Genomic DNA, 23,985 nt, shown 5'->3' on the forward strand with positions numbered 1-23,985 from the left:
TACAACAAGGATTTTATCCAATAAGCAAGAAGAAGACGGAATTTTGACGGAAAAGAGACGGAGACTGCCGGCTTCTCCGGGGGGGCCCGAGAGGGTAAGGCGGGCTATATCGGCTCTCACGATCTGCTGGCCACACCACAGATGGTCACCTGACCTAAAAATCTATTGGAAGAACAGATACTAATTAAGAACCTAATTTTATATCACGTGCATAGAGGACTAGTATGCACACAGCGGAGGATTGGACATCATATATATATCTGGAAAAAATACCATTAGCATACAACAAACACTGAAAAAGTCTATGTATAGCTTTACAAATAGGCATCTAGGGTATCGCAGTTTGGGTTCAAGAAGCCAGAAACAAAAATATCTTTCTTGATGAGTATATGATATTTAGTTTATCATGCCATTAACCCGACGGACAGTAAAAACCACTACTGATGGTAGCATTGCTAAAATTTCCGATGCAATGGACACGATACCAACTGCCCCAGATAACATGGACACTTCTCTAGGGGAAGAAACAGATCTAAGATACCATTTCTTAAATACATTAGACCATTTCCCAAGTAAACTTATACGATCACTATGGGTGATTCAATCTTTAGACTTCAAATTGAAGCATATGGATCAACCAGAGAATAATGCCCTTGCTGATACTGATGCTGATGAATATTTTGATTTTTTACAAGATCAAATATTGTCAAAGGCAGCATTTACAACATCATTAATTGAAAATCAAATAGAATCATTGAAAAGTTACGAAAAGCAATTATTATTACAAAAAAATATTATCATCAAAAACAAAAGATTCTCTAATCAATTACCCGTTGATAACGTAATGAAATCAACTAGATCCAAAATAATAACCACCCCAACGATCATTACTAAACCAAAGAAGAAGACTACCTTTAAAATAAAATTAACTTTAAAAGATACATCAAATATTTTAAAACCTGTATCTCCCAAAATCGTAGCTGCACCACCTCCGTTATTGTACTGTTTTTGTCAAAGGCCATCATTTGGAGAAATGATCGCTTGTGATAATATAAATTGTCCCAACGGTGAATGGTTCCACTATGAATGTGTAGGAATAAAGCCAAGTTCTCCACCAAAGGGAGAATGGTTTTGTAGTGAACATTGTAAGTTATTAGTTACTATGCCCAAGAAGGATAATAATAATAAAGGTAAAAAGAAGCCCGTGAAAAGGAAATCCAGGAAACGATAATAGTAGAAGTAAAATGTCAAATTGTTAATATTCTACTTACTATTCTCCATTTAGTCTACGATTAACTCTCGCCTATAAGTAGTTTAGGAAAAAATAGTAACTTCTAGAGGACATATTATCTGGTGATCTATCGGAGCATTTCCCGATAGTATTTTCTATTTCTGATGCATTTGAATGTATATATATATATATATCAATGCGCCTTCAGCTATCGGATGAATAGAAGTTTCCAGCAATGAAACTCATTTAATGGACATATTAGTCTCGAAACATTAGACTACATACATACGTACATATTTACATAACGATATATAGAAATTTGGCAAGTGGTAGGTGTCAGTTCGGTGTAAGAAAGGAATCTTCGGAAAAACTAAGCACATATTCTTTAGGGATTCAAATGAAGAGTATATCCGTACTCACGTTCTTACTTCGCATAAAAAGTCAAAAATAACAAAGACGATGTGCAAAATTTTCCATGTTGGTTGTCAGGCGGTCTCTTTTTGTTCTTCCTTTTCTCATAACATTTTTTCGTTCGTAACCTTTTTTATTTCTTTAGGAAGTTCAGGGAATTCGAAGCAAGTACGTAGATTTTTCTCCATGTGTTATTTGCTCTCTCTAGGGAATTCCTCCAACAAAGAAAATCCCCCAAGAGGGCATGACCACAAGTTATGATTAGGTGTCAGATTGAATCCAGGGAGCTTTTCTCAAATAGGGTAGGATTGCGCCAGTACAAAAACGGTAAGGTTAAAGTAGGGTTAAGATTAAGCTCAGGTTAAAATCGGATTAGGATGGGATTAAAATTTTTGGCAGGTATTAAAAAACGATAGGGTTGGTCCAAAATCCGTCGGGATTGGCCAAAAAAATCCAATCAGTCACAGGCTTGGCCTGGTCCCTATAAACATACCCCGCAGTGCCCCGCCTATTTCAAAAAAACTGTCTCTCGGAAAAACTATTTTCTCGACGTTTGTCGTGTACTTTTCGGATAAATTATTACCTAACTACGGAGCTTTCTTAGAAAGTAATAATGTACTTTCTTTTTTCGCATGCAACCATTTTTCTTTGTTCCCCAACTTTTTGTCCCTTCGGCTACTGAAGTTTCTCTGCAATTCAGCCCCCCACCAATATTTTGTTTTTCCTCTTTGGTTGTTTCGGAGAAACTTGACATGTTTTCTTTTTTCTCATGCTTTGTACTTTCTCCACCGGGGTAAAAGGAAACGACATATTTTCTTTTCTTTTCTTTTCTTTTCTTTTCAGTGTGGTATAAAAGCAAATGCCCCAGTGAAAAATATATATACCATATTCATTCCTTTCTATATTCCTAATTTCTTATTGTTCTTTTCTTCAAGCTAACGTGCAACAAGTACATCGACCACCTTTGTGCTATCAATAAAATACGTTAGATATTATTTTGACAAAGATGACAAGTCTAGATGATACGATTATTTCGTATCAAAATATGATGCTATTAGACAATGTTACAAACTATTCAAAGGAATCAATAGATTATTTCAATTTCAATTTCAAATTATTGGATTACCAAAGAGACATCCCATTAGCATGGGGGCTTCTATTGAAAATGCGTAAACATAGATTACTTCGGTTACCAAGTTGTCCATTAGAAGACAACATGGAATACTCAATATATTTATCAAGATTACATCATTGTCTTTGGAGGCGTTGGTCTATGGAAACATTCCATTTAAAGAACTCAAAGATTAATCCATTGGAATTAAATTGGAATAAAGAATTAGACATGACTGTTCTTTACGGTCCAGATTTAGCTAATTTTAATTCAGAGGCATTCAAAATCGAGCAAGAATCATTAGTGGATGGTATATATGATATTCCTTGTAATACTACCACCGCCAAAAACGACATAATAACAGAGGAATTAATAGAAGTAGACTCAGATGTTTCTGAAATGGATAGTTCGTTCGAAGATTCGTTATCTGTCGAGTCCATTTTTGATTCTAAAACTAAAAGTAATCTAATGAGGAAAGACCACAGTACGAAAAGGAAACATCTAAAATTTAATAATATAGTATCTAGAAGAGATATTGACCGTCATGGTCATTTCTTCGAATCACATTTATTGATCAATGATTCCTGTCCACAATGAGTTTTTATCAAGTTGAGATCCAACCTCAAGGTCTCCTACTTAACAAATCATATTCATAATCATCATCATAACTCACATAACAATCATTCAACATAAATTCTTTGCTATGGAACTGGTTCCACAGTAATCATTTTAATGACTGTTTTATGAATTTTCTACGAAGCAAAAAGCTTTTATTTTATCATGAGTTTCACGATATAACCCTTATAACTTTAACTATAGACTACCACTTTTATCTAAAATAATGAATAGTACATATCAAACTTAATAATAATAATAATAATAATACTCAATTAATCGTTCATTCAATCTCGTCACAATTTTTTCTTTCATTATTTCATTATTTCATTAATTGTCTATATGTTATTTAAAAAATTATATAATGTTGGCATAGCAGTTCAAAAAATTATAATGCTTTCGTGGAGGAAAAATCCTTCGGGTCCATTTTGAAGAACTTATGGTTTAATGTTTCCTTTGCTGTTAATCTTTCTTGATGATCATACCTTACTAATTTATCTATTAAATCAATTGTTTCTGGTGTGGCTAAAGGGGTTTGAACATTTACAAAATCTTCCCAAGGAATCCTCGGACGTTGTTTTATGAGAGTATCATATTCATGAGGTAACTCAATACCATATTTATCAAGATATAAAAAAAGTTTCTTGGTACCTAAAACTTTTGTGATTTGTACCAATTGATCAGTATTGGAATTCCCTCTAAACATTGGTTCCCTTTTAAATACAATTGCCGCAATCATACATCCTACACTCCATAAATCTAAAGAGTAATCGTACTGTTTTAATTCTACTAACAATTCAGGACCTTTATGATACCTTGATGCGACTCTAACATTATAATCTACCCCTGGATGATAATATTCCGCGAGGCCCCAATCTATTAATTTCAATTGTCTTTTAAATGGGTTTATCATTATATTCTGAGGCTTAACATCTCGATGCATTACACCCATTGAATGAGCATAGTCCAATGCCTCTAATAATTGCGCGAAATAACATTGTAACTCTGCAAAAGTGAAAAGGGGATATAATTGTTTAAAATCTACGTTTTCCACTTCTTCGAATATCAAAGCTGGAATCTTCGTCTTTTGGTTTTTCACGATATCTAACAATTCAACAATATTTGGACCACCAGATAAATTCATCAACATGCTAATTTCTCTGTGAATTTTCCTTAATCTGACAGGTTTAAGTGCTTTAATGACGCATCTTGATTTTGACATAATATGGATACCTCTAAATACTTCAGAGTATTTACCATGACCAACTTTCTCCATAATTTCATATTCAGAGACATCTCCCCATTTTAATGGTTTTATTTGTTCATAATCCCAATACTCTTGGGGTCTTTTTGTACATGCATCTTTATAGACTCTGGAGACTGAGTATACTCGACATGATTTCTCGTTTAAGGTTGTAGAACCCAATGTCATTTTAAAGGAGAGTGTACCTTAAATATGTAAGAATTTTGCTTGGCTAGGTATAAAAAAAGATCTCCTCTTATTTGAATCAGCAAATAATCGTTGAAACCTAGCCAGGTAAGTAAGTGTTTGTGATTTCAGTTTGCATTTTCTATAATAAGTGCAACTTTATGTTTTAACTTCTTAATAATGCCAAGACCTGTTGTAAATTTTGTGCACGTACCTTACGAAAAAAAAGCAGGGATCTATATTTATCTAACTTTACTGCACCGCCGTCTTTGCGAGTAAACAGTATAAAACAATTTCTGCTTATGAGAGGGCAAAATGAAACATATTTATCTTAATGTTCATCGTACCCTTTGAAGGATATTTTTGTTTGTGCTGTATGAAAAGCCTGATTTAGTCTGTGAATGTTTAATAGAAGATTTTTTACTTTACGTTTTGAAGTTTATAGTAATACCCCTAGTAATCTTATCTGTCCTATAAGGTTGATTTAGTTGCTCTAAACCATACCTAAGTTAACAGACTTAAGGATGGGGTAGTATAAGCTGAATAGTAGTTATACTCTGATCAAGTGTAACGAGGATCATAATAAAGTGTCCTCCCCGCATAATGCGACACGCCCAGCTTGACGATCGTATCAAAAACTTCTAATGAGAACTTTGCAACTGAAGCTACTTCAGAGAACGTTACCAATCCTAGAACCCTTTAGGTATTCACCATATCCCATTGTTATCCTAGCTGTCTATTATATAAGCGAACCTATTATTACTAGACTTATATATATTATACCTGAACGTATTAATAGATAACCCTGAACTATCAATAAGAAGTAAATTGCATCTAACATGTCCTTGCAGGCGAAGCAATCTTTACCTCTTCTTAATTGTAAAGCATTTAAAAATTCTACTTAAATACATTATAACCTTTTTATCATTTATTATTCAACCTTAATTTTTAGCCATAAGGTACCTTGACGTCCCGTACCTTTATACATCTCTATTTTCTATCTTACGGCATCTGCGTATATAAATAGACTATAGAATTTATAATATATATGGATATCATGATAAAAATAATATAACATAACACAGTGGTGTCCTTCGCTTGAACAGGAAGCATATAATTATATGAAATACTCGAACTAAGTAATTTTTTATGACACGTTATTATGATAAACCATGACTGCTTGAAAATCATTACATTATGTACAAAGGGTTCGGTGGAACATTGAAAGCCCTGTGATCCCTGGCGTATGGAATCTATTATCGTTACAGTTAAATTATATTCAAAAAAATGGTTCCAACTGAATGCAATAATTAATTAAAGTGTTGCAATATCGATGAGAAAAAACAGAAACCCTAAATGGCATCACATGTAGTTTTTTATTCCAGTTACTTTATCCTCGTATTACAAAAGCTAAGAAATAGATATATATACATATCCATACAATAAGGACTTCACAATGCAACAAATGAATAAGAATAATGAAACACCAGAGGCAGCAGCCGGTACATATCTTAACAAGAGGGAGGTACCAACTGCTGAAGAACTCTCTGATGATGAATCAACTGGATTAAAAGGCTGTGTGTTCCTTACGGTCACTATCAGTATGGGTGTTGTTCAATGGATACCGGTTCATTTTTTTATTAAAAGAGGGATGTCACCCAATTCTGATACAAACAGTCATGATGATTATTATAGCAATAACCTATATCGTCAGTGGACTAATTTGTTTCATAGCTATATTTAATACCAAAATGCCATGGAAAGGATTTTTGACTTTAGTTACTCGTTATTGGGCAATGGGGTTTCCGTCCGTTATAGCAGGGACTACTTTTACGATTATTCAGTTGTCGGGTGCTTACAATAGGAAAAAAATAACTTAAGATTACTGAAGAACATTAACTCTGCTATCTGGATTTATTCGCTATATATTCCATATTTTCACCAATTATCAAATATCAAATATCAAAATTATTAGAATGTAATTTGTAATTTGTAATTTACTTTTATTGTTAGTTTATGACAATCTTTTAGCCAGGTACAGGTTTGGTGCGTGTGTGTTAAGAGTAAATCCCTAATTCAAAGTATTCTTGATTGATTACGTACGTAATATATAGTATAATACTATAACAGATACCCAAAGGGTCCAGCGGTCAAAGACGTCCCAACATGGTTGCTTATATACGTTAGCTTATGACATAGCGTCCAATACAATACAGGACCCCTGACTGTTTACCAAGTGGTATTGACACGGCCGATGATCAATGACTGAGTTGCTCCGATGGTTGGCCGAATCATGGTAAACCCCATACTGAAAGACATATAACAAACAGGCTTGGATACAGTGTAATAATGCTAACAGTGTGTTACTTATTTTATATGATACACAAAAAAATTTAATACAAATAAACCAACCTCATAAAAAATTGATCATGATTTGTTTCCCACTTTTGACGTGCTTTTTCCTTGAATATGCCTTTAGATACAGTGTCACTATATGTAGAAGTCAAAAGCATTCATTCCTCTCAACATTTTTTAAAGCGAAACTCCGGTGACTTACAGTTTTAACGGCGCGTTTTAGGGGAAACTCCGATACATTCGAAAATCAAATAATTTTGTTAATGTGGTCTTTTGCTGTCATTATTTTGTGAGCATCGATTGTCAGTAATCACACACAAAAGATTAATATAAAAATAAAATTGAGCTACCAACTTGAAGTTAGCTTTCTTCTCTTCTCAAATTAGAGGGAAATAAACAATACATATTTTGAACAATATTTTTCCTCTCCACAAATTAAGGGAAAATAAACCAACACATTGTCTAAACAACATTATTTTCTGCAATTAATTCTTATTACTATGACTGCTACACCATTAACCGTTGAAATGCAAAATATAAATCTTGAAACAGAAACTGTCCCAGTACCAGAACCTCACACCCCAAAACGAGGGGAGAAAAATGAAACAACAATTCCTTGGTACAAGGGTTACAATTTTCGGTTACCAAAGATTATTATTGTTGACGATCAAAAACTACACAAAGGGGTAAGAAAAGTAGTAGTGAAAAAAAATCCCCGGTTTGTGATGCTTCTCATCTCCATTGTGGCTCTATTTTTTTCTGCCTTGGCTTTGTACTGGTCTCTCACTCTATACTACGACTGCGGCTCTGACTATAGGGTATTGATATCATTAATCCTGGCAAGCTTTACACTAGCTCTCCGTATTCTAGACGTCGTCTTTTGGTATCTAAGTCTAAAACAGACCTTATACATCTTTGATCATCTTAAAGTCACTACCATTGTTTTGAGTATATGTTCTTCTACTTCTTTGTTGCTTTCTGGATTCAATAACATATATATGAAGCTGTTAAACAAACTTGGCTATGATAAAAGAAAATAATAGGTAAAGCCTACCTATTTAGTTTTACAGTAATCAATAATTTAATTTTTTTTATTGATAGTATAAAGTTATCTAATTTTCATACTCTCTGCCTCGAATTTCGTTTTTATACATTAGATATATTATCCATATATTCAGACAGAAGGGAGATTAATAGTAGAAGATCGTAATCATCTCGTTTGAAGTCATATAATGATGAATAGGTTTGGAAATTATGCATCAATATGTTCTGCTGTTTCAAAATGAATTCAGACAGAATAGTTTCATCCATATTGGGTACATATACCATTAGAGTGTTATAGATATTTCCTTTCATTGTCATTGGTACTATTCCAGCCTTAGTAGCTCGATGGTTTGTTCCAGTGAATGCTTACAATTCCATGTCCACAGAACTAACGTCTTAAGAAAGTTCCAATGTACCAGTTACGCATATAGCACCACCACCATCAATTAACGCTGGAAGTGTAGCTTTTTCGAGATCATCGGAGAAGAGTAATTCATTATTATGCTCTAATCCTACATAACCAGCTAGATTTTTGAATTTATCTTTGACAGATTCAGGTAATGTAACACTAGCTTCTGTATTTGACTTAGCAGCGGGTTTACCAATTTTACCAAGTAATCTACTGTTTGTCTTCTTCGGAGCGTCTGCTTTAGTGTTAGCATTTAATAATTCTTTCCGTAAGTTTTGTATTATCTTATATAACTCATCGGTGGTATGGTGGACGGTACTTTACTTATTTAACGTTTTATTAGAAGATTTTTCTTTAGAGAATGCAGGATTACCTTTCCTATTATTAAGAGGTTTGCATTGACGATTTACATTATATTTGGAAGATGATTTGGCAAATCTCGTGTTAATATTGTTCAATGGGATCTCTGTATTGTTTTCACATAGCATATTTTCGTCATAGTCTTGATCAATCTCCATAATTACGTCAGTAAGCTTATATTTGTTGGAACGCCATTGAGCAACTTTCGCATCGCTTCGAGCACCATAGGTCTTGTAGTATTCGTTTGCCAGCTTTTGTTTGAATTCATCATTAGTAAATTTAAGTCTTGATGAAATCTTAAATAAAGCGTTTGTTTCAGTAATGCAGGTTCTAATATCCATACCTGGGGTAGCTCTATTTAGCCTAAAGTTATTGAAGGTAGAAACCGCAAGACGGGAACAATTAGCAGGAACGTACGTTCTTTTTAAGTCTTTCCAGTATTCATAAGAACTTTAATTGGTCATTGGACGCTTCTTTGGGGAAATTTTAACGAGAATATGTAAGACCAAGTTCTCGCATACTTGGGTAAAAATTATAGTACTAAATTGGAAACTTTGGTCCTAAATTATAAGGTCTATCAGAAATTCGACATTCAATATAAGTGGCGTTGGCTTCAACCATAGCATTAATATAGTTAACCTTCGAGAAGTAAGTGAAGTCTAAATCTTTGTAACGCTTATAGTTGGTTGTATTGATGTCAGTTCAACGAATGGCAGCTTCAATACGGTAATTTGGGGCAGTCCATTTCATAGCATTAATTTCCAACGGTCTCTTGATTCTAGTGGTTGGACTAGTTGTATTAGTTTCATTTTGAGAATTGTCAGTTTCTTGAATCCCAGAAGTAGATTTGTCGTTAAACGTTGGATTATGAATTTCATTAAATATTAGCAAATTCTATACCATTAGCATCGTAAGGGGTATGTTCCAGAAAGCTGAACATAATGCTTGAAATTGAACAGTATCCATACATAGCATAGTAACATCGTTTAAATGATTCATTGCATGAAATGAAGTATTTAAACCAGGTAAGATTCCCGATTGGTAGGAAACACAAATTTCTAGACCAGACTTCTCCAGATTCATTCTCTGTTGAATTACCATTTTAGAAGTCAGAAGAAGGATCAGAGTTAGAAGTTAACTTAGTTGAACGCTCAGCCTGATTAACTTCAGAGGTAAGCAAGGAATTAGCGCCATGTGCTGATTTAGCATAGAGCCACGGGGGTCTCTTTGTTCGTTTACCTGAGAGTTGTCATAATGATCTTAAGTGTCGTTAATGTTGATATTTTATGTATTGACCATGTTATAGTTATTTAATAGTGTATATGGTTGATTCACTATATCTATTTGTCGTTATATATTTATGTATTTTTGTATTGAAGCAGAGTCCTTCTAATGTTCTATCTTATTATTTTACCTTAAATTGCAATGGGTAAGTATTAAATAACTTTTAAGTAATTAGTAAAAGATCAACAACATGAACAACAATACTGGCACTCAAGCACACACTGACAACTCTCAGATAGAAAAGAAGAGCAACCTGATGACTCTAGTGCTACATTACCGCAGCTAATAAGCTTAATTTCCTAGTTGGGAATCCATACATACGCCCCAGAACATACAAATAATAATATTTCATTGAAAAAAAAGGTAAAAATTATATCGACAAAGAACTAAATATTACATAAGTAAATAAAGGAATATGGTCTATAGTCTTACAAATTGTAAAAAATGCAACCTTTATTATATCTTTTTTAATAACGGTAGATGAATGCGATAAAATGTAACAGTAGGGTATCTATCATATATTGATATTGTTTGTTTTTTTCTTTTTCTGTTTTTGTTTATTATCACGGAAAAAGGGTATTCATTATTCATTTAAGTTTTTTTTTTTTGTAACCTATTAAGGGTAAACTGGTATTATTTCTTGAATGGATTTTTGAGCATTTTCTTAAAGAATGTCTTAGGTTTCTTGTCAAATCTTTCTACTACTTCTTTTTCAATATCAGAAACTGATAGCTTATTGTTTTCCAGATCATCATCAAAGGAGTTATCAGATCTAGTCTCAGGATCAACATGTCCTGTAGTAATTGGAATTGACGTATATTTCCCCTTGAAGGCGAATCCTGGATGGAAAATAGTAAATATTGTTGTTGCCAAAGTCATCATTAAGGCATCCAAAATGATAAAATACCATTCATGTGTAATTAAATATCCGGACCAACCTTCAGATAGTTCAGCAAGACGATAACAACAACGTGTAAAGATACAAAGGACAGCTGCAGTCATTGCTAAAGTGAAGTAACGAAAAACCCAACGGTCAGGATCAATTCTTAGATCATGGAATTTTTCTCTATACAGGTAATCAATTTCTGATTGTCGTATCATTAATAATTGTTTTGTAATCTTTTTAGTGTTTGTATGTTCAAATCTGACTTGAATATAAATACGGAATAAGAATTGGAACCAAAACAATAAAAAGAAAAACATTGATGCCACTTGAATTGCTAAACCAGCGACGAAAATGTTATCACCTGTCTGGGCAGATTTATTGACTCTCACTGCCATACCTGCAGTACCACCTCCTGCTGCTTGGATGGCCAAGGATATAATATCTGATGCAATGAAAATAAAAGAATATGCCATCGGTGAAGGTAATAAGGAGAAACGATGTCCATATATTTCAATTAATTTAGCTAATTGATAGTATATACCGCCCATTGTGAAGACAGGCGCAATGGTTAAACAAACCATATTTAGTAGAAATGGATTCATTGCTGGTAAATTATAATGCGACCATGTTCTTCCTATATAACCTAAAACTTCTAAAACACCTGTGCAAATAAATGCTATGGAGAACCACCATTGGCGATAATAGAGTTGTAATACTTGGATAGTTAGAAGCACACCCCATATTGCTATCATGGAGATGTTGAATGCAACATTGGGTACCATCCCACTATACAGGGAAACTTTATGTCGTAAATGTTCTAGAATTTGTACAGTTGTGGCATTGGCTGGGAGTGTGTCCTTTATAAGGACGGTTGAGTTGGAATACAGACCAGACATTTTTTGTCTTGTTGTGGTATGTATTGAAGGTCAATTAAATAAAGTGTATATAAGTACAGAAAAAGAAAAGTTTTCTTTAGTTTTGAACCTTAGTTAATTTAAGATAAGGAACTTGAAGAAATCGAAAGACCTGGGGAAGATGACAGTTATGTACGTTTTATATTTTCCAAGAGTTTTCCCACAATTATGTGTACTCGAAGATTTGAATCAAATTTTTCTCTTTTCATTGAGTAATACCAGATCTGGGTCCACTTAACAACCGATCATCTTTCCGATGATTATGCGTCTTTTTATTGACTTTTGGCACGCAGAGATACTGCGTCCTCTTCTCTGTCAAAATTAAGGAATTAGGTAAGATTACGTATGCGGCACAATTGGGAAAAGGGAAATATTCAAAGACTCCCATGCAGGACCCTAAGCAGTAGCAGTGACACGGAGACGTAAGGGAGGGGGGGTTTCTTTTTTCTCTTTCTTTTTCCCAACTTTTTTTTTCACGCGCCGCTGTGTTTTCTCGGGCGTCACACTGGGGGTTGACCGTTTTGAGAAAGTGTGTCGCCCAGGGATCGGGTCATCTGAAGGGAAAAAAACGCACCCTGAACTTTTCTTCTTCACGAGATGCTTTCCTGGCACTAACATATATGCGTAGTACGGTGTATTGTTTGTAGCTGTATATTTCAGGTAGGCGAACTCCCACGGAAGACTTTTCAATACCCACGGAAGACTTTCAACATCCCAAGGAGCACGCATTTAACTGTACAAATATGGTAACGTGCGTACCTACGTACAGATGAACTAATCGTTACCGAAATCCTTGAACTGATTTAGCCGCCCAAGCTCGATTGAGGTGAATAACACACTACGCATGTCAATATTTAGCTATTATATGTGTTACTATATTAGTAAAGTATATATGTATACACGTATGTTTTAATAAACATTTCAATCTAGTAAGTTATCCAAAATATCTTGATACTTACCATTGGTAGCTCTATTGGCTTTCTTTAAGATTTCTTCAGCTTCTTGATATGCTTTTTTTTGCTCTATAGATTCATTATCGCACAAATTACCAAATTCAATGCATGCTTCTGCTAATTGAACCCATGTTTCAGGATCGTCTTTGACTTGAGCCTTTCTCAAATACTTCAAGCTATTATCAACCAATTCAATGGCTTCTCTTTGAGCAGCGTAAACAAGACCACCTTTATCTTTAGCAGCTATACTGTTCTGTTCGTCTTCATCATCACCATATTGAAGTTTTAAATATTGGGAACGTGGACTATCTGCGAATTTCATATATAATTCACCAATTTTTCGGGCAACGGGATGAATCAATTTGTCACTGCCATGCATTATATCGAATAAAGCAATCAATTGTTCTTTCAACCACGATAAATCAGATTCATGATTCTTTTGAAACTTATATAATGGATGATCCTTTGCTAAGGTAATTGGTTCCAATTCTTCATCATCATCACTATCTAAACCCTCTTCAATATCGTCTTCATGACCGAAATTTTCAATAATATCTAATAGATCATCTGTTGAGTTCAACACTTCTAAAGTTAATGGTAAATCATTCTTATAGATAGAGAAGTTTTCCTTAGCTTTACCAAATTGTTCATAAAGTTTCAAATATTTTCCCTTTGATTCTTTACTTTTAACATTTAATTTAGAAATATATTCTAATGGTAGCCTCTGTAATAAGATCTTACTCATTACTAGTTTCAATAATTGAGAGTTAGGTATACAATCTAATCCATCTTGACATCTTTGTAAAGCCAAATCGAAAAATTGCTTAACTTCATTATCCATTTCATCATCATCATCACTTCCTTTTTTGAAGATAGTCAATTCAGATAAAGCAAGGGCAAAGATGGCATAATATCTATCATCTTTATTCACCAATGCCTTTAATTTGGTAGCCTCTTCGCTCTTATCATTATTATTATTATTGTTAATCAAACGCAAAATTCTATCACATTCATGAATGATACCATTCAATAACATTTCATCATCCTTATCAGATTCAAAATAAGTCTTCCATAACCCATTCAATTGGACGATCTCATTATCAGCATCTTCAGAATCTTGTAATTCAATTTGGATCTGATTACTTGGTGTCTTAGTTTCCGAAGTTGGAGTTGGTGATTCTGATGTAGATTTAACTTCAGGTGTATTTTCCTTTAAAAATTTTTGCTTCTTTTTTTGAGCTTGCTTTTTACCTAATCCTAGTGGTCTTTTTGCCATCTTCGTATCGCAATTATATTTGTTGGATCGTTTTCTTGGTAAGGTGCCAATAGGCATATTTGTATATAATGTATATACGTAGATCTTTATAAAATTTTTCATTATTGTTTTAAGAAATTGTTTAAGTTTTCTTTTGGCTCGATGCGCGCCGCATTACGATAAATTTTACTTACAAATCTTTGTTATGTATGATGATGATGAATTTTTAAGGAGGGATCTTGTTCGAAATTGGATCAAAATTTTACATGAGCGTGGGAGCTCTAGCTTCAAGAACTTGTTCAGCTTGCTAAAATCGTATATTAGCATAATAGCTTTGTTGTAGGACACATCTGAGTAACAAGCCATTTTAGTCTAAAGTTAGATATCACTAAAGAATAACGAGTTCATTTTTTTTCTTTGAAAAAATTCAAATAGACCATATTTTATTATATATAACATCTAAAGTAGTCTATAAAAGTCTCTCTTTTTTATATAAATGGATGAATGGATGGATGGGTGAATGAATGAGATTTATTGGGAGCCATTATTATTATTATTATTATTATTAACAATGTCCTGAGTAGAGTAATGGACCTTCGTGTTTCCTTCTCTTATGATTCTGATAATGGTGTCTCTCTCTATATTTCAATCTTTTGATTTTTAGTTCTTTCAGCAGACAATTTATCAGCATTTTTCTTATGCATTTCCTCTTTACAAGATACCAAACCTTCACAAGAATGTGTCTCTAATAAACGATGTCTTGAACAAAACTGTCTATCACAAAACTTACATTCTCCAATAAATTTCGCTATGGGACTTATACAATCACCATAATAACATATCGATTTGCCTTTCTTACCCTTCTTAGTTTTATTACTCTTGCTTCTGTTCTTCTCTACTCGGTGTGATTTCTCCTTAGTGAGTAGTGGTTGTTCTTGTGTATTCGTCAGACTGGAAGGTAACGTAGAAGTTTCACTATCTGTTTCATGGTTGCTCTTATTTTCTATACTCTCAGTAGTGGTATTGTTATTTCCCTCTAGTTTTGGACTGTTAGCTGGAGTAGCCGCTTTAGGAAGTGGTAAAGTTTGTGAGTTAGATTCCATTTTTGTTTTGTTTTTGTTTGTTGTGTTTTGTTTTGAGCGATAATAAGGAAGAATTTGCCTTTTATTTATAATGTTAATAGTTTCTTAAATCCAGTAATAATCAATATAGAATATCTACGGGGTTTTTAATGTCGGTATAAGGTAAATCCTAGATCTGGTTTTTAGTTACTTGAATAGATAGTAGTAATAATACGTTCTTGATAAAGGACAAGAGAAGCGAAAAGGAGAAAAATATATAATCTGTGTTATCAAAGAAAGGAAAAACTTCGGTGGCAAAACCCATTAATTATAAATGTAATGTCTGCCTCTCTCTACATATATATATATACAAGTATTCCTTTCCTTTCCTTTCTTTTCTTTTCTTTTCTTTTCTTTTCCTAAGATACGTAGCGAACGTATATGACGCCTCCCCCCCCCCCCCCTCTGTAGTTGGATTGGGTTGGGTTAACTTAGATTTTCCACCTCAAGTGAGCGAGTGAGGTTTACTCATAAAACACAGGCGCTCTCTCTTCCTTTTACGGGAGAAGTTTGGTGTGGGAATATTGTTAATAATTTTTGCCGCATTCCCCCCTGCTGAACATGGGGGGGGATCCCGCCACCGTGATATGACGCCCGTTAGTCCCACATTCCCCCACCAACAGAAACGGCTATAGTTGTGGTGGGAAATAGGGTGGCGTGGGATGACCACAGACATGCCTCCCTCCCTTGAGTAATGTCTCTCCATCCACCGGGATGATATGATATGATATGATGTGATAGTAACATCATATCATATCATCTGACGTGAACAAATAGGATACGTACGTAATAATAGCTTTAAGATTTGTCATTACACGCCACATACATACGATAATAAATAAGATATTTGTACATTGGGTTCAATAGGATTAAATCGATTTCTCATGCAAATGTGGTCTATTCTATATAAAGTTATGCAGTTTTTTTTTATGTATGAAACGATTCGAAAAAAGAAAGGAAAGGAAACTCTATCTATAAAAAATAAGGGTTTTCATCTTGCTCTCATGGACTAATAAATATAAATTTGGGCACGATGCTATATATTTACAGTGTTATCTTCTTCTAGATAACTATTTGTTTCTTGTTGTTGTGCCGCTTCATCTTCATCCTCGTCTTCATCATCATCATCATCGTCCTCGTCCTCGTCCTCGTCGTCATCATCGTCAGCTTCTGTATCCGTAATATTCTTTACCTCTCCTTCTTCTTCATCGTCGTCATCGTCATCATTGTCATCTTCATCTTCAGGGTATCCACCAAGTTTCATTACAATCTTGTCTACAATTTCATTACCATCCATCATCCCACCAAGACCAATATCACCATTAATATCCATAACTTTCTCAGATGGTTTAAAAACAGTTATCCATGGCATTTCTTCATTAATAATGTTTAATTGTTTCTTAGTCATTGTACTATTAAAAGTACTACTAACCATTGAAGGTGCTAAAAAAATTGGGAAATTTGGATTCCAAGCTCTAATAACACTAGTCAATAAATTATCACATAATCCCAATGAAATCTTTGACAAACTGTTCGCAGTCAATGGTGCAATAACAAGAATATCTGCCCAACGACGTAATTCAATATGTAACACTGGATCTGTTCTTTGTCTCCATACATCCCATTCATCTTGATCTGTCCAAAATTGAATATGAGGTGGGATCTCAATCTTTGCTGTGGGTGACGACGAGGATTTGAATGGTATCATTGGTGTACTCGGAAGTGAACCACTAGTGGAACTTACCCTTGATATCATCGATGCTTCAGATCCAGTTCTTCGTACAATATCATTTGGACTTGCAATATCATTACAATCATTATTATTCATAATATTGGCGTTGCTATTGTTATTGTTACAATTCTTCTTCACGGATTTCCTCGTGAAGAATTTCGTAGCATCCTCAGTCAAAATAACTTGAATACTAACTTTATCTCTACCGTAAATTTCTTCCAATTTCTTAATCATCCCTTTGATTTTGAAAACTGATAACGTCCCGCATGCACCGAATAATATATGTAATTTACCATCATCTTGTGGTAATCTTGGTTCAATGTTTTTCCCTGTTTCTCTCTTGGGAATATTTGGTGCTACTGATTGAGGACCCGCAGAAGCATTGGTAGTGGTAGTAGTAGTAATATTCTTATTTTGTTCTAGATTTTTTTTCTGAAGCATTGGCTCAGTTGGTTTGTTTTCTTTTATCATCGTCGTAGAAGTAGAAACAGATAAATGGTTTGTAGGCTCTTCAAGGACAGATTCTAATGGAGTTGGTTCACTAACTCTTGAAATTATGGAAGCTTCTCTATCTAATTTCCCTTGACTACCATTTGTTTGAATCATCATGATTGATGCAGGTGGACTAGTACTATTACTGTTGGATCTTGATCTGATTGCTGTTGGGGTATGTAATGAGTCCTCCACGATGAAATGGGGATGGTCGGCGGTAAACGCGTCTGCCATTACCGATTCAAGCGTTCCTTTATTCGTCATATTTATATTTTGCTTGTTTAAATCTTTTAGATTGTTATTTGAAGTTGTTGTTGTAGCAATTGATGTATTTGAACTAGATAAAATTGATGTGGGACTTGTTAACATAGTTAATGGAGTATCGATTGTATTTTCATGACTTGTTACCTTAGTAGTATTAAGTTTACTTAATTTACCACCTGGACCCACGATATTAACTTCATTAATATCTTGGGTTTCAGGTTTCACTGGTACCTGGTTTGATATCAGAGATACTGATGCCGAAAATTTAGGATCATGGAAAGTTACTGTGGGGATTCTTTTCAAACCAGGTTCTGGAGTATTATTAACTACAGCACCAGAGGTACCACTAACGTTCATGATTGATTTAGTAGTTTGAGAACATAACGTTGGACTTATTACACTACCATTACTTGCCAATCTTTGAGTATTGCCTCCTTGAGTCGGTATTGTATTGTTGTTGTTAGTACTGGTAGGCACCAAATCATTTTGAACGGTACTTCTAACGGCAACAGAAGAAGTTGGTGGTGGCCCCATAATATTGGTATTGGTACTAATATTAATATTGCTGTTGCTGACGTTACTGTCGGACCTTGCTATTATTGAGACCAGTTCCTTTTCCTTATCATCTATTGGCTGGGTCATTATTATTATTAGTAGTAGTAGTGTTTACTAATGTAAACGATATAACCAGGATAATTATTTTCGTTTTGTACCAGCTGTTCAACTTGGGATAGGTACTGTATATTAAGGTAGATATCGTCACGAAAAGTAACTGAATCCAAAACAAAGGGCTATAATTTATGTATACCTCCACTCAGAGCTTAACAGAAGCAGCGTAGTAGTAGAAGTTCTCAATAAGGAGTAATCAAGAGGACAGTTTTTTGAAAAGTAGTAAGTGGACAACCATCAAATGAAAGCAAGTAAGAATTCTGTCTAACATCCACCACATCTTGCTATATACTATTTATTTAGCACTTAACTACTAACCTACCCTGGTACCCACGTAACGTACTCCACAGTATTTTGCCCATTCCAGATCCCGAAACTCTCGAAGTGAACAGAAACAGAAACAGAAACAGAAACAGAAACAGAACAAAGCAAAAACGAGCAAAACGGACAACAACTATTTTCTTCTCTTCTCTTCTCTTCCGTCTGAATTGATTTTCTTTCGAAAGAGAGAGAGAGAGAGAGAGAGACGCAATGAAAATTTTTCTTTGTTTACCACGCAAAACGCTGCCGAGGTGCGGTGTTAAAGAGGATTTAAAGGAAATACATGGTCACATGACTGGCTCAGTTTATGGAGGCATACCGAACACTTGCCTTTTTTCCATATGTAGACTGATAATAAAATAATAGATGCTATTACGATTAAGAATGACTTTTTACTGTTAGGATGCTATATATATCGTGTAGAAGAGATGCAGAGGGGGGTATCAAGTTGTATTTTTTTTCTTTTGCGTAATTGGCTCGTCTTTTCATTGAGGAAGCATTCGTTCTTGCTGTTGTCCTTGCTTCAGTTCATCCAATTTAATCATTTGTTCACTTTTCCAATCAAGATAATGTTTATCTATCTCACTATCCTCATCATCTAAGATACTAGTGTCTTCAAATGGATTTTCTAAATCTCGTTGTTGAATATTTAACTTGAATCTCCCATCTGGTGACATCGATAATTTATAAACACTATGCTCTCTTTCTTTAAAGGGACTACTTAATTCAGAAGGATATTGTGTATTGTTATTGTTACTATTACTATTAGTAATGAGTTTAGTGTCACCATTTATTTCTTCAAATACCATAGAATTTTCTTTATTGGATCCTTCAACCATAAGCATTAACTCCTTTGGTTTCTCTTCATTTATTATTAAATTGGATTTGGTCTTTCTTAGTACAGGAATATGCGTTTGTGGTTGTGGTTGTTGTGGTTGTTGCTGCTGTTGTTGTGATCTTTGATTCAATGATATAGGAAATAATCTTGTAGGACGGATTGGTATAGATGCTGTCGGCATAGTCGTACGGGTCGCTGATGATTTATAGTATAATAAAGGAGATACCATCGAAGATGCTTCCGCTTGTAACTGTTGATTTTTCGTTCCTTGGCTCATATTTCTACCATGAGATGAAGCATCTATTTCATTTCTTTTCGGTATTACAGTAGGTGGTAATAATTTTGTTATTTTTTTCCTATTTGGACTTGATGATGATACTGTACCTTGTAAATGCCTTTTGGAAGTAGATAATATTACACCATCACTAGTGCTACGATAAGCCTGACTTACCATGTTTCCTCTCGTTGGTGTCTTATTCATTGAACTATTATGTTTCTTGATAGCTGCATTAGGTGGAATGGTTATAGTGCCTCCTTGATCAGAGGTATGTCTCTTTTGTATCCTATATGGTGATGTTTTAGTATTTCGAAGTTTATTCTCAGTAGCATGGGTTAGGGAACTCGTAATGCTTGTCCTACTTCTTGGATACCTATTAAGTAATTCCTTCTCCTCTCTTCCAATTACATCTGTTAAAGGTTCCCCATTGATTATAAACGGTTTATCAAATATTTGTTGAGCTTGTTCAAGCTTTATTTTCAATTCTTTAATAACACGTGGGAAATGCCTTGTAACTCTTTTCCTTGTCTTTTCTTCATTTAATAAAATCTTGTGAGAGTTTCTTGATAATAGTCTTGAAGAATCTTTGGAACTATCTTCTAAGAATAGTTTATCTTGTTGTAACGATTGGAAATCCTTTATTAGATTTAACACTGGTGTATATATTTCTAATTTCTCTTCTAAATCCTTAATCTCATCTTCACACATTGCTAGTATAATCTCATCATCTTTTAAAGATTGGGAATTAATAATCAAAGAATTGATATTATTGGAAAATTCTAATATGTATTCTGAAGATATTTGTAACGTTTCAGATAAATCTTTTATTCTCTGTAATGAATCTTGGATCAACTTTTTAATAATTTTTTGCTTTTTTAACTCTAAATTGTTTAATTCATTTTCGATATTTAATATAGTTGTTTCTGATATATTGGAATTTTCCTTTTTAAACTTTTCGATGTACACAGGTGATATCTTTAACTTGGTCCAGAGACACTGGCAATCCTTCAATAATCGGTTCTTTTGCCTTGTTCTTTTCTCGTATGTTTTTTGGTAACTATTAAAAATCACTTCCAATTCCTCTATGACATTATTATTTACCAGTAATAAATTGTTTTGTTTTTTGTCATTATTTCCCGCATTAATGTTCATGTACGACGATGTCAATTTGGTCACCTGTTCATTCATATCTTGACATAAATCGTTATTAAGTTTATAAATATGATGACATCTCTGTATAATTTTAGTAAGCCTCGAATTATATTCATTTTCATACAAGTTTATTAATTGTTTAATCTTATCAACTACTGTTGGTGAAACGGCTTTAAAATAATCATTTTTCAAAAAAATCTTATCATTCTCTTGAATTATTCGTGATATTATTTCATAGTCGTTTGCCGATGATTCAATTTTCGCAAGCAATTCATTCAATTGGCTCACAGAGGGTATCAGTGATAATTCTATTTCACTATTATTATTATTATTATTATTATTATTATTTTTGTCATGAATGGGATGTTGTTGAATCGTTTCAATGTAACGTTTCAATCTTAAAGTATACTGTAAAAAATCTACAATCTTAGGAATATAATCTTTAAAAACATAATTTCTTGCCTTTTGTAATGAATTTTGCATCTTCAATAATGATAATGGTTTCTTGGGAGATAATGGGACAGTCTTACTTTGTTGTATCAAAATGGCATTTCTAATATATAAATCTGGGATTGTATTGATTCCACTTGAGTCCTGTAAAATTTCCAATATTTTATTTAACATTTGTTGTTGTTTATCATTAGTATAATTTAAATTTTCCATTTCCTTTTCAGCTTGAATATAAAATGTTGTTATTGATTCTGATAAAGCATTGAATATTAATTTTTCCTTTGAGATGATTTCTGAATTTGAATAACCAATCTTTTGATAAACAACATTCAAGTTCTCTAATAAAGTTTGTAATTGTCTTCCTATCAAATTAAACTTTTCCACATAAATTCCATTGTTTTCTTGCAAAAGAATAACTCCACTGTTTTTTTCAACTTCATTTCTAGAGCATGCATCGGTCGTCGTAACAGTCCTCGTAAGGTTATCTGTTAATGATAAACCTTTCAATGGAGAGTCTAATTCTTTTAGTCTAACTGGTGTTAATGTCATATATTCTTTTGAAGGGCTCATTGATAGGTTTCGACTTATTGTGACAATTTTATTTTCAATTTTGGAAGGGGTAGTTACAGAAGTCATATCTGAATGTGCCATTGACGATTTAGAGTTCATCGTATCACTGTTACTATTGTTTTCAAAATGGGGCCCTATAGAAGCTGTTGAATCCTTCGGGGTTTCCCCATTGATATAGCTCGATTGGGTTGGTGGAGAGGACATTTATTTGATATCATTCAGTAGGGTACGTATATATACCACAGACTCTTTGATAAAACTTTATGTAGGTAGGTAGGTAGGTAGGTAGGTAAATTGATGTTTATAATGTTATATTGTATATATTCAATAGCAGACCCCTAACAATGGATTGCACCGTTAATTAGTAAACTTAATATTATTAATTAAACTGAGTATACTCAATTGAAGAGAGATGGTTCTTCAAAAAAAATAGTTGAAGTTCACGACAATAATACAGAATATATGTTTATACTTTACCCTTTTAGGTTCATTGTGTAAACAACAAAAAACAACCCAAAGTTGCTTATACACCCAGACACCTTCACAGAGGGCTTTACCAAAAACAATGCCAAGGACAATCGGCAAATAACCATTTGAAGTGTTTAAAAGCAAAAGGTAATATTTTATTATAACAAAAGCTCTATCTATTTTTTATGTTCAAATGTAGAAATAATCTGTACTAATCAATGATACTCTAATGTACAAGTGTTATCTTTCGGAACGTTATTTTTATCATATAGCGTCACGTTGGTAACTCCCAAAAACAATACGAATATCCCAGCTTCTTTGTTTCCATTATCTTTTGAACATCTCTAAATGTTTGCTAGACCTCCCATATCGGACAGTTATGGACTGTATCTGTGAAAAGTAGTCTAGCATTTGGATTCCAAAGTTTACTTCTAAGCATCAATTGGGTTAATACTCTAATAGTGGCATGAAATCTCGAACCGAGAAGCTTAGCATGTTCCATATATTCTGCATCAATAATGACATGGGAAAGTTGTTTTATTTTTATCCATTATCAAAATAAAAGAGATCATCAATATAAATGAAATTGTGGAAGTCTCCAGCAAATATTGTCACATTCCATTAAAATGCGATGAATTTCAAGAATATCTGTCAATGTGAAATTATTTCGGTTTTCAATGATGACTTTATTATCTTCGTCGTTACCAGAGTTATTATTTTCGTGGAGTTAAGATAATTAAGTTGAATGTAAGTTACATTCTCTTCCCAATTGGAGAGATGCAAATATGGTTTTGCATGAAGCCTGTACCTGCGTAGGTAATCTGCTACGAAGTTCTTGGCACCTGGGAGATATTTCCATATATTATCTCTTCTCAAGTGATTGAATCTTGGAATACATCTAGTTTGAACTCTCTCAATCAAATTCAATTCCCAATTGGTTCACACGAAAGGATGTTTTCTTTTCGTCTTTACGCGATTGATAGTTACGTTTCTGATCTGAACAAGTAGAGCATTCGCACTTAGCACTGTAGCCAGTTTTATCAGCAGGATGTTTCTTATTCCAAATAGGAACACAACCAATTGGAACAGAAATAGCGATACGTGTGTAATTATTCTTCTCTAGTTGAAAAACAGGAACGCTGGATGTACCAATAGGTTTTGGCGAAAATTCCCTATTCACGTTTTCATTCAAATACTGAATTAAAGCATCGATATTTGTGTGGATATATGGGTTTAACTAAACAATATTCAATGGTTTCAATGTCTCATTGGAGAGCGCATGAGCAACAGGAAAGGCTGATATACCTTTGATGTCCATGGAGTCGTGACTGGTGGATAATAAGTAGGAGTATAATGATGTACCTCGAACATATT

At 33.8% G+C, this 23,985-nt stretch overlaps 9 protein-coding genes across 9 annotated transcripts; 3 read left to right on the forward strand and 6 right to left on the reverse strand.

Annotated features, from left to right (window-relative positions):
* Nucleotides 1–406: 406 nt before the first annotated feature.
* YNG1 (Yng1p) lies at nucleotides 407–1,231 on the forward strand (the record flags this gene model as incomplete). The annotated part of the gene is made up of 1 exon (XM_003670568.1): nucleotides 407–1,231. The coding sequence occupies one exon, from the start codon at nucleotides 407–409 to the stop codon at nucleotides 1,229–1,231; it is 825 nt and encodes a 274-aa protein (XP_003670616.1).
* A 1,417-nt stretch (nucleotides 1,232–2,648) lies between these two features.
* On the forward strand, nucleotides 2,649–3,350 carry NDAI0F00550 (uncharacterized protein; the record flags this gene model as incomplete). The annotated part of the gene is made up of 1 exon (XM_003670569.1): nucleotides 2,649–3,350. The coding sequence occupies one exon, from the start codon at nucleotides 2,649–2,651 to the stop codon at nucleotides 3,348–3,350; it is 702 nt and encodes a 233-aa protein (XP_003670617.1).
* Nucleotides 3,351–3,756: 406 nt separating this feature from the next.
* NDAI0F00560 (casein kinase II subunit alpha/alpha') lies at nucleotides 3,757–4,800 on the reverse strand (the record flags this gene model as incomplete). Its single annotated transcript, XM_003670570.1, has 1 exon — nucleotides 3,757–4,800. One exon carries the CDS (start codon nucleotides 4,798–4,800, stop codon nucleotides 3,757–3,759), a length of 1,044 nt encoding a protein of 347 aa, XP_003670618.1.
* Nucleotides 4,801–7,652: 2,852 nt separating this feature from the next.
* Nucleotides 7,653–8,192, forward strand: NDAI0F00570 (uncharacterized protein; the record flags this gene model as incomplete). The annotated part of the gene is made up of 1 exon (XM_003670571.1): nucleotides 7,653–8,192. One exon carries the CDS (start codon nucleotides 7,653–7,655, stop codon nucleotides 8,190–8,192), a length of 540 nt encoding a protein of 179 aa, XP_003670619.1.
* Nucleotides 8,193–10,882: 2,690 nt separating this feature from the next.
* RSB1 (phospholipid-translocating ATPase RSB1) lies at nucleotides 10,883–12,031 on the reverse strand (the record flags this gene model as incomplete). Its single annotated transcript, XM_003670572.1, has 1 exon — nucleotides 10,883–12,031. The coding sequence occupies one exon, from the start codon at nucleotides 12,029–12,031 to the stop codon at nucleotides 10,883–10,885; it is 1,149 nt and encodes a 382-aa protein (XP_003670620.1).
* A 939-nt stretch (nucleotides 12,032–12,970) lies between these two features.
* On the reverse strand, nucleotides 12,971–14,278 carry ETT1 (Ett1p; the record flags this gene model as incomplete). Its single annotated transcript, XM_003670573.1, has 1 exon — nucleotides 12,971–14,278. One exon carries the CDS (start codon nucleotides 14,276–14,278, stop codon nucleotides 12,971–12,973), a length of 1,308 nt encoding a protein of 435 aa, XP_003670621.1.
* A 617-nt stretch (nucleotides 14,279–14,895) lies between these two features.
* TMC1 (Tmc1p) lies at nucleotides 14,896–15,360 on the reverse strand (the record flags this gene model as incomplete). The annotated part of the gene is made up of 1 exon (XM_003670574.1): nucleotides 14,896–15,360. One exon carries the CDS (start codon nucleotides 15,358–15,360, stop codon nucleotides 14,896–14,898), a length of 465 nt encoding a protein of 154 aa, XP_003670622.1.
* Nucleotides 15,361–16,414: 1,054 nt separating this feature from the next.
* Nucleotides 16,415–18,508, reverse strand: NDAI0F00610 (uncharacterized protein; the record flags this gene model as incomplete). Its single annotated transcript, XM_003670575.1, has 1 exon — nucleotides 16,415–18,508. The coding sequence occupies one exon, from the start codon at nucleotides 18,506–18,508 to the stop codon at nucleotides 16,415–16,417; it is 2,094 nt and encodes a 697-aa protein (XP_003670623.1).
* An 833-nt stretch (nucleotides 18,509–19,341) lies between these two features.
* ASE1 (Ase1p) lies at nucleotides 19,342–22,347 on the reverse strand (the record flags this gene model as incomplete). The annotated part of the gene is made up of 1 exon (XM_003670576.1): nucleotides 19,342–22,347. The coding sequence occupies one exon, from the start codon at nucleotides 22,345–22,347 to the stop codon at nucleotides 19,342–19,344; it is 3,006 nt and encodes a 1,001-aa protein (XP_003670624.1).
* Between the last annotated feature and the right edge of the window lie 1,638 nt (nucleotides 22,348–23,985).

The sequence above is a fragment of the Naumovozyma dairenensis genome, chromosome 6 (genome assembly GCF_000227115.2).
Source record: "Naumovozyma dairenensis CBS 421 chromosome 6, complete genome".
Classification (NCBI taxonomy): domain Eukaryota; kingdom Fungi; phylum Ascomycota; class Saccharomycetes; order Saccharomycetales; family Saccharomycetaceae; genus Naumovozyma; species Naumovozyma dairenensis.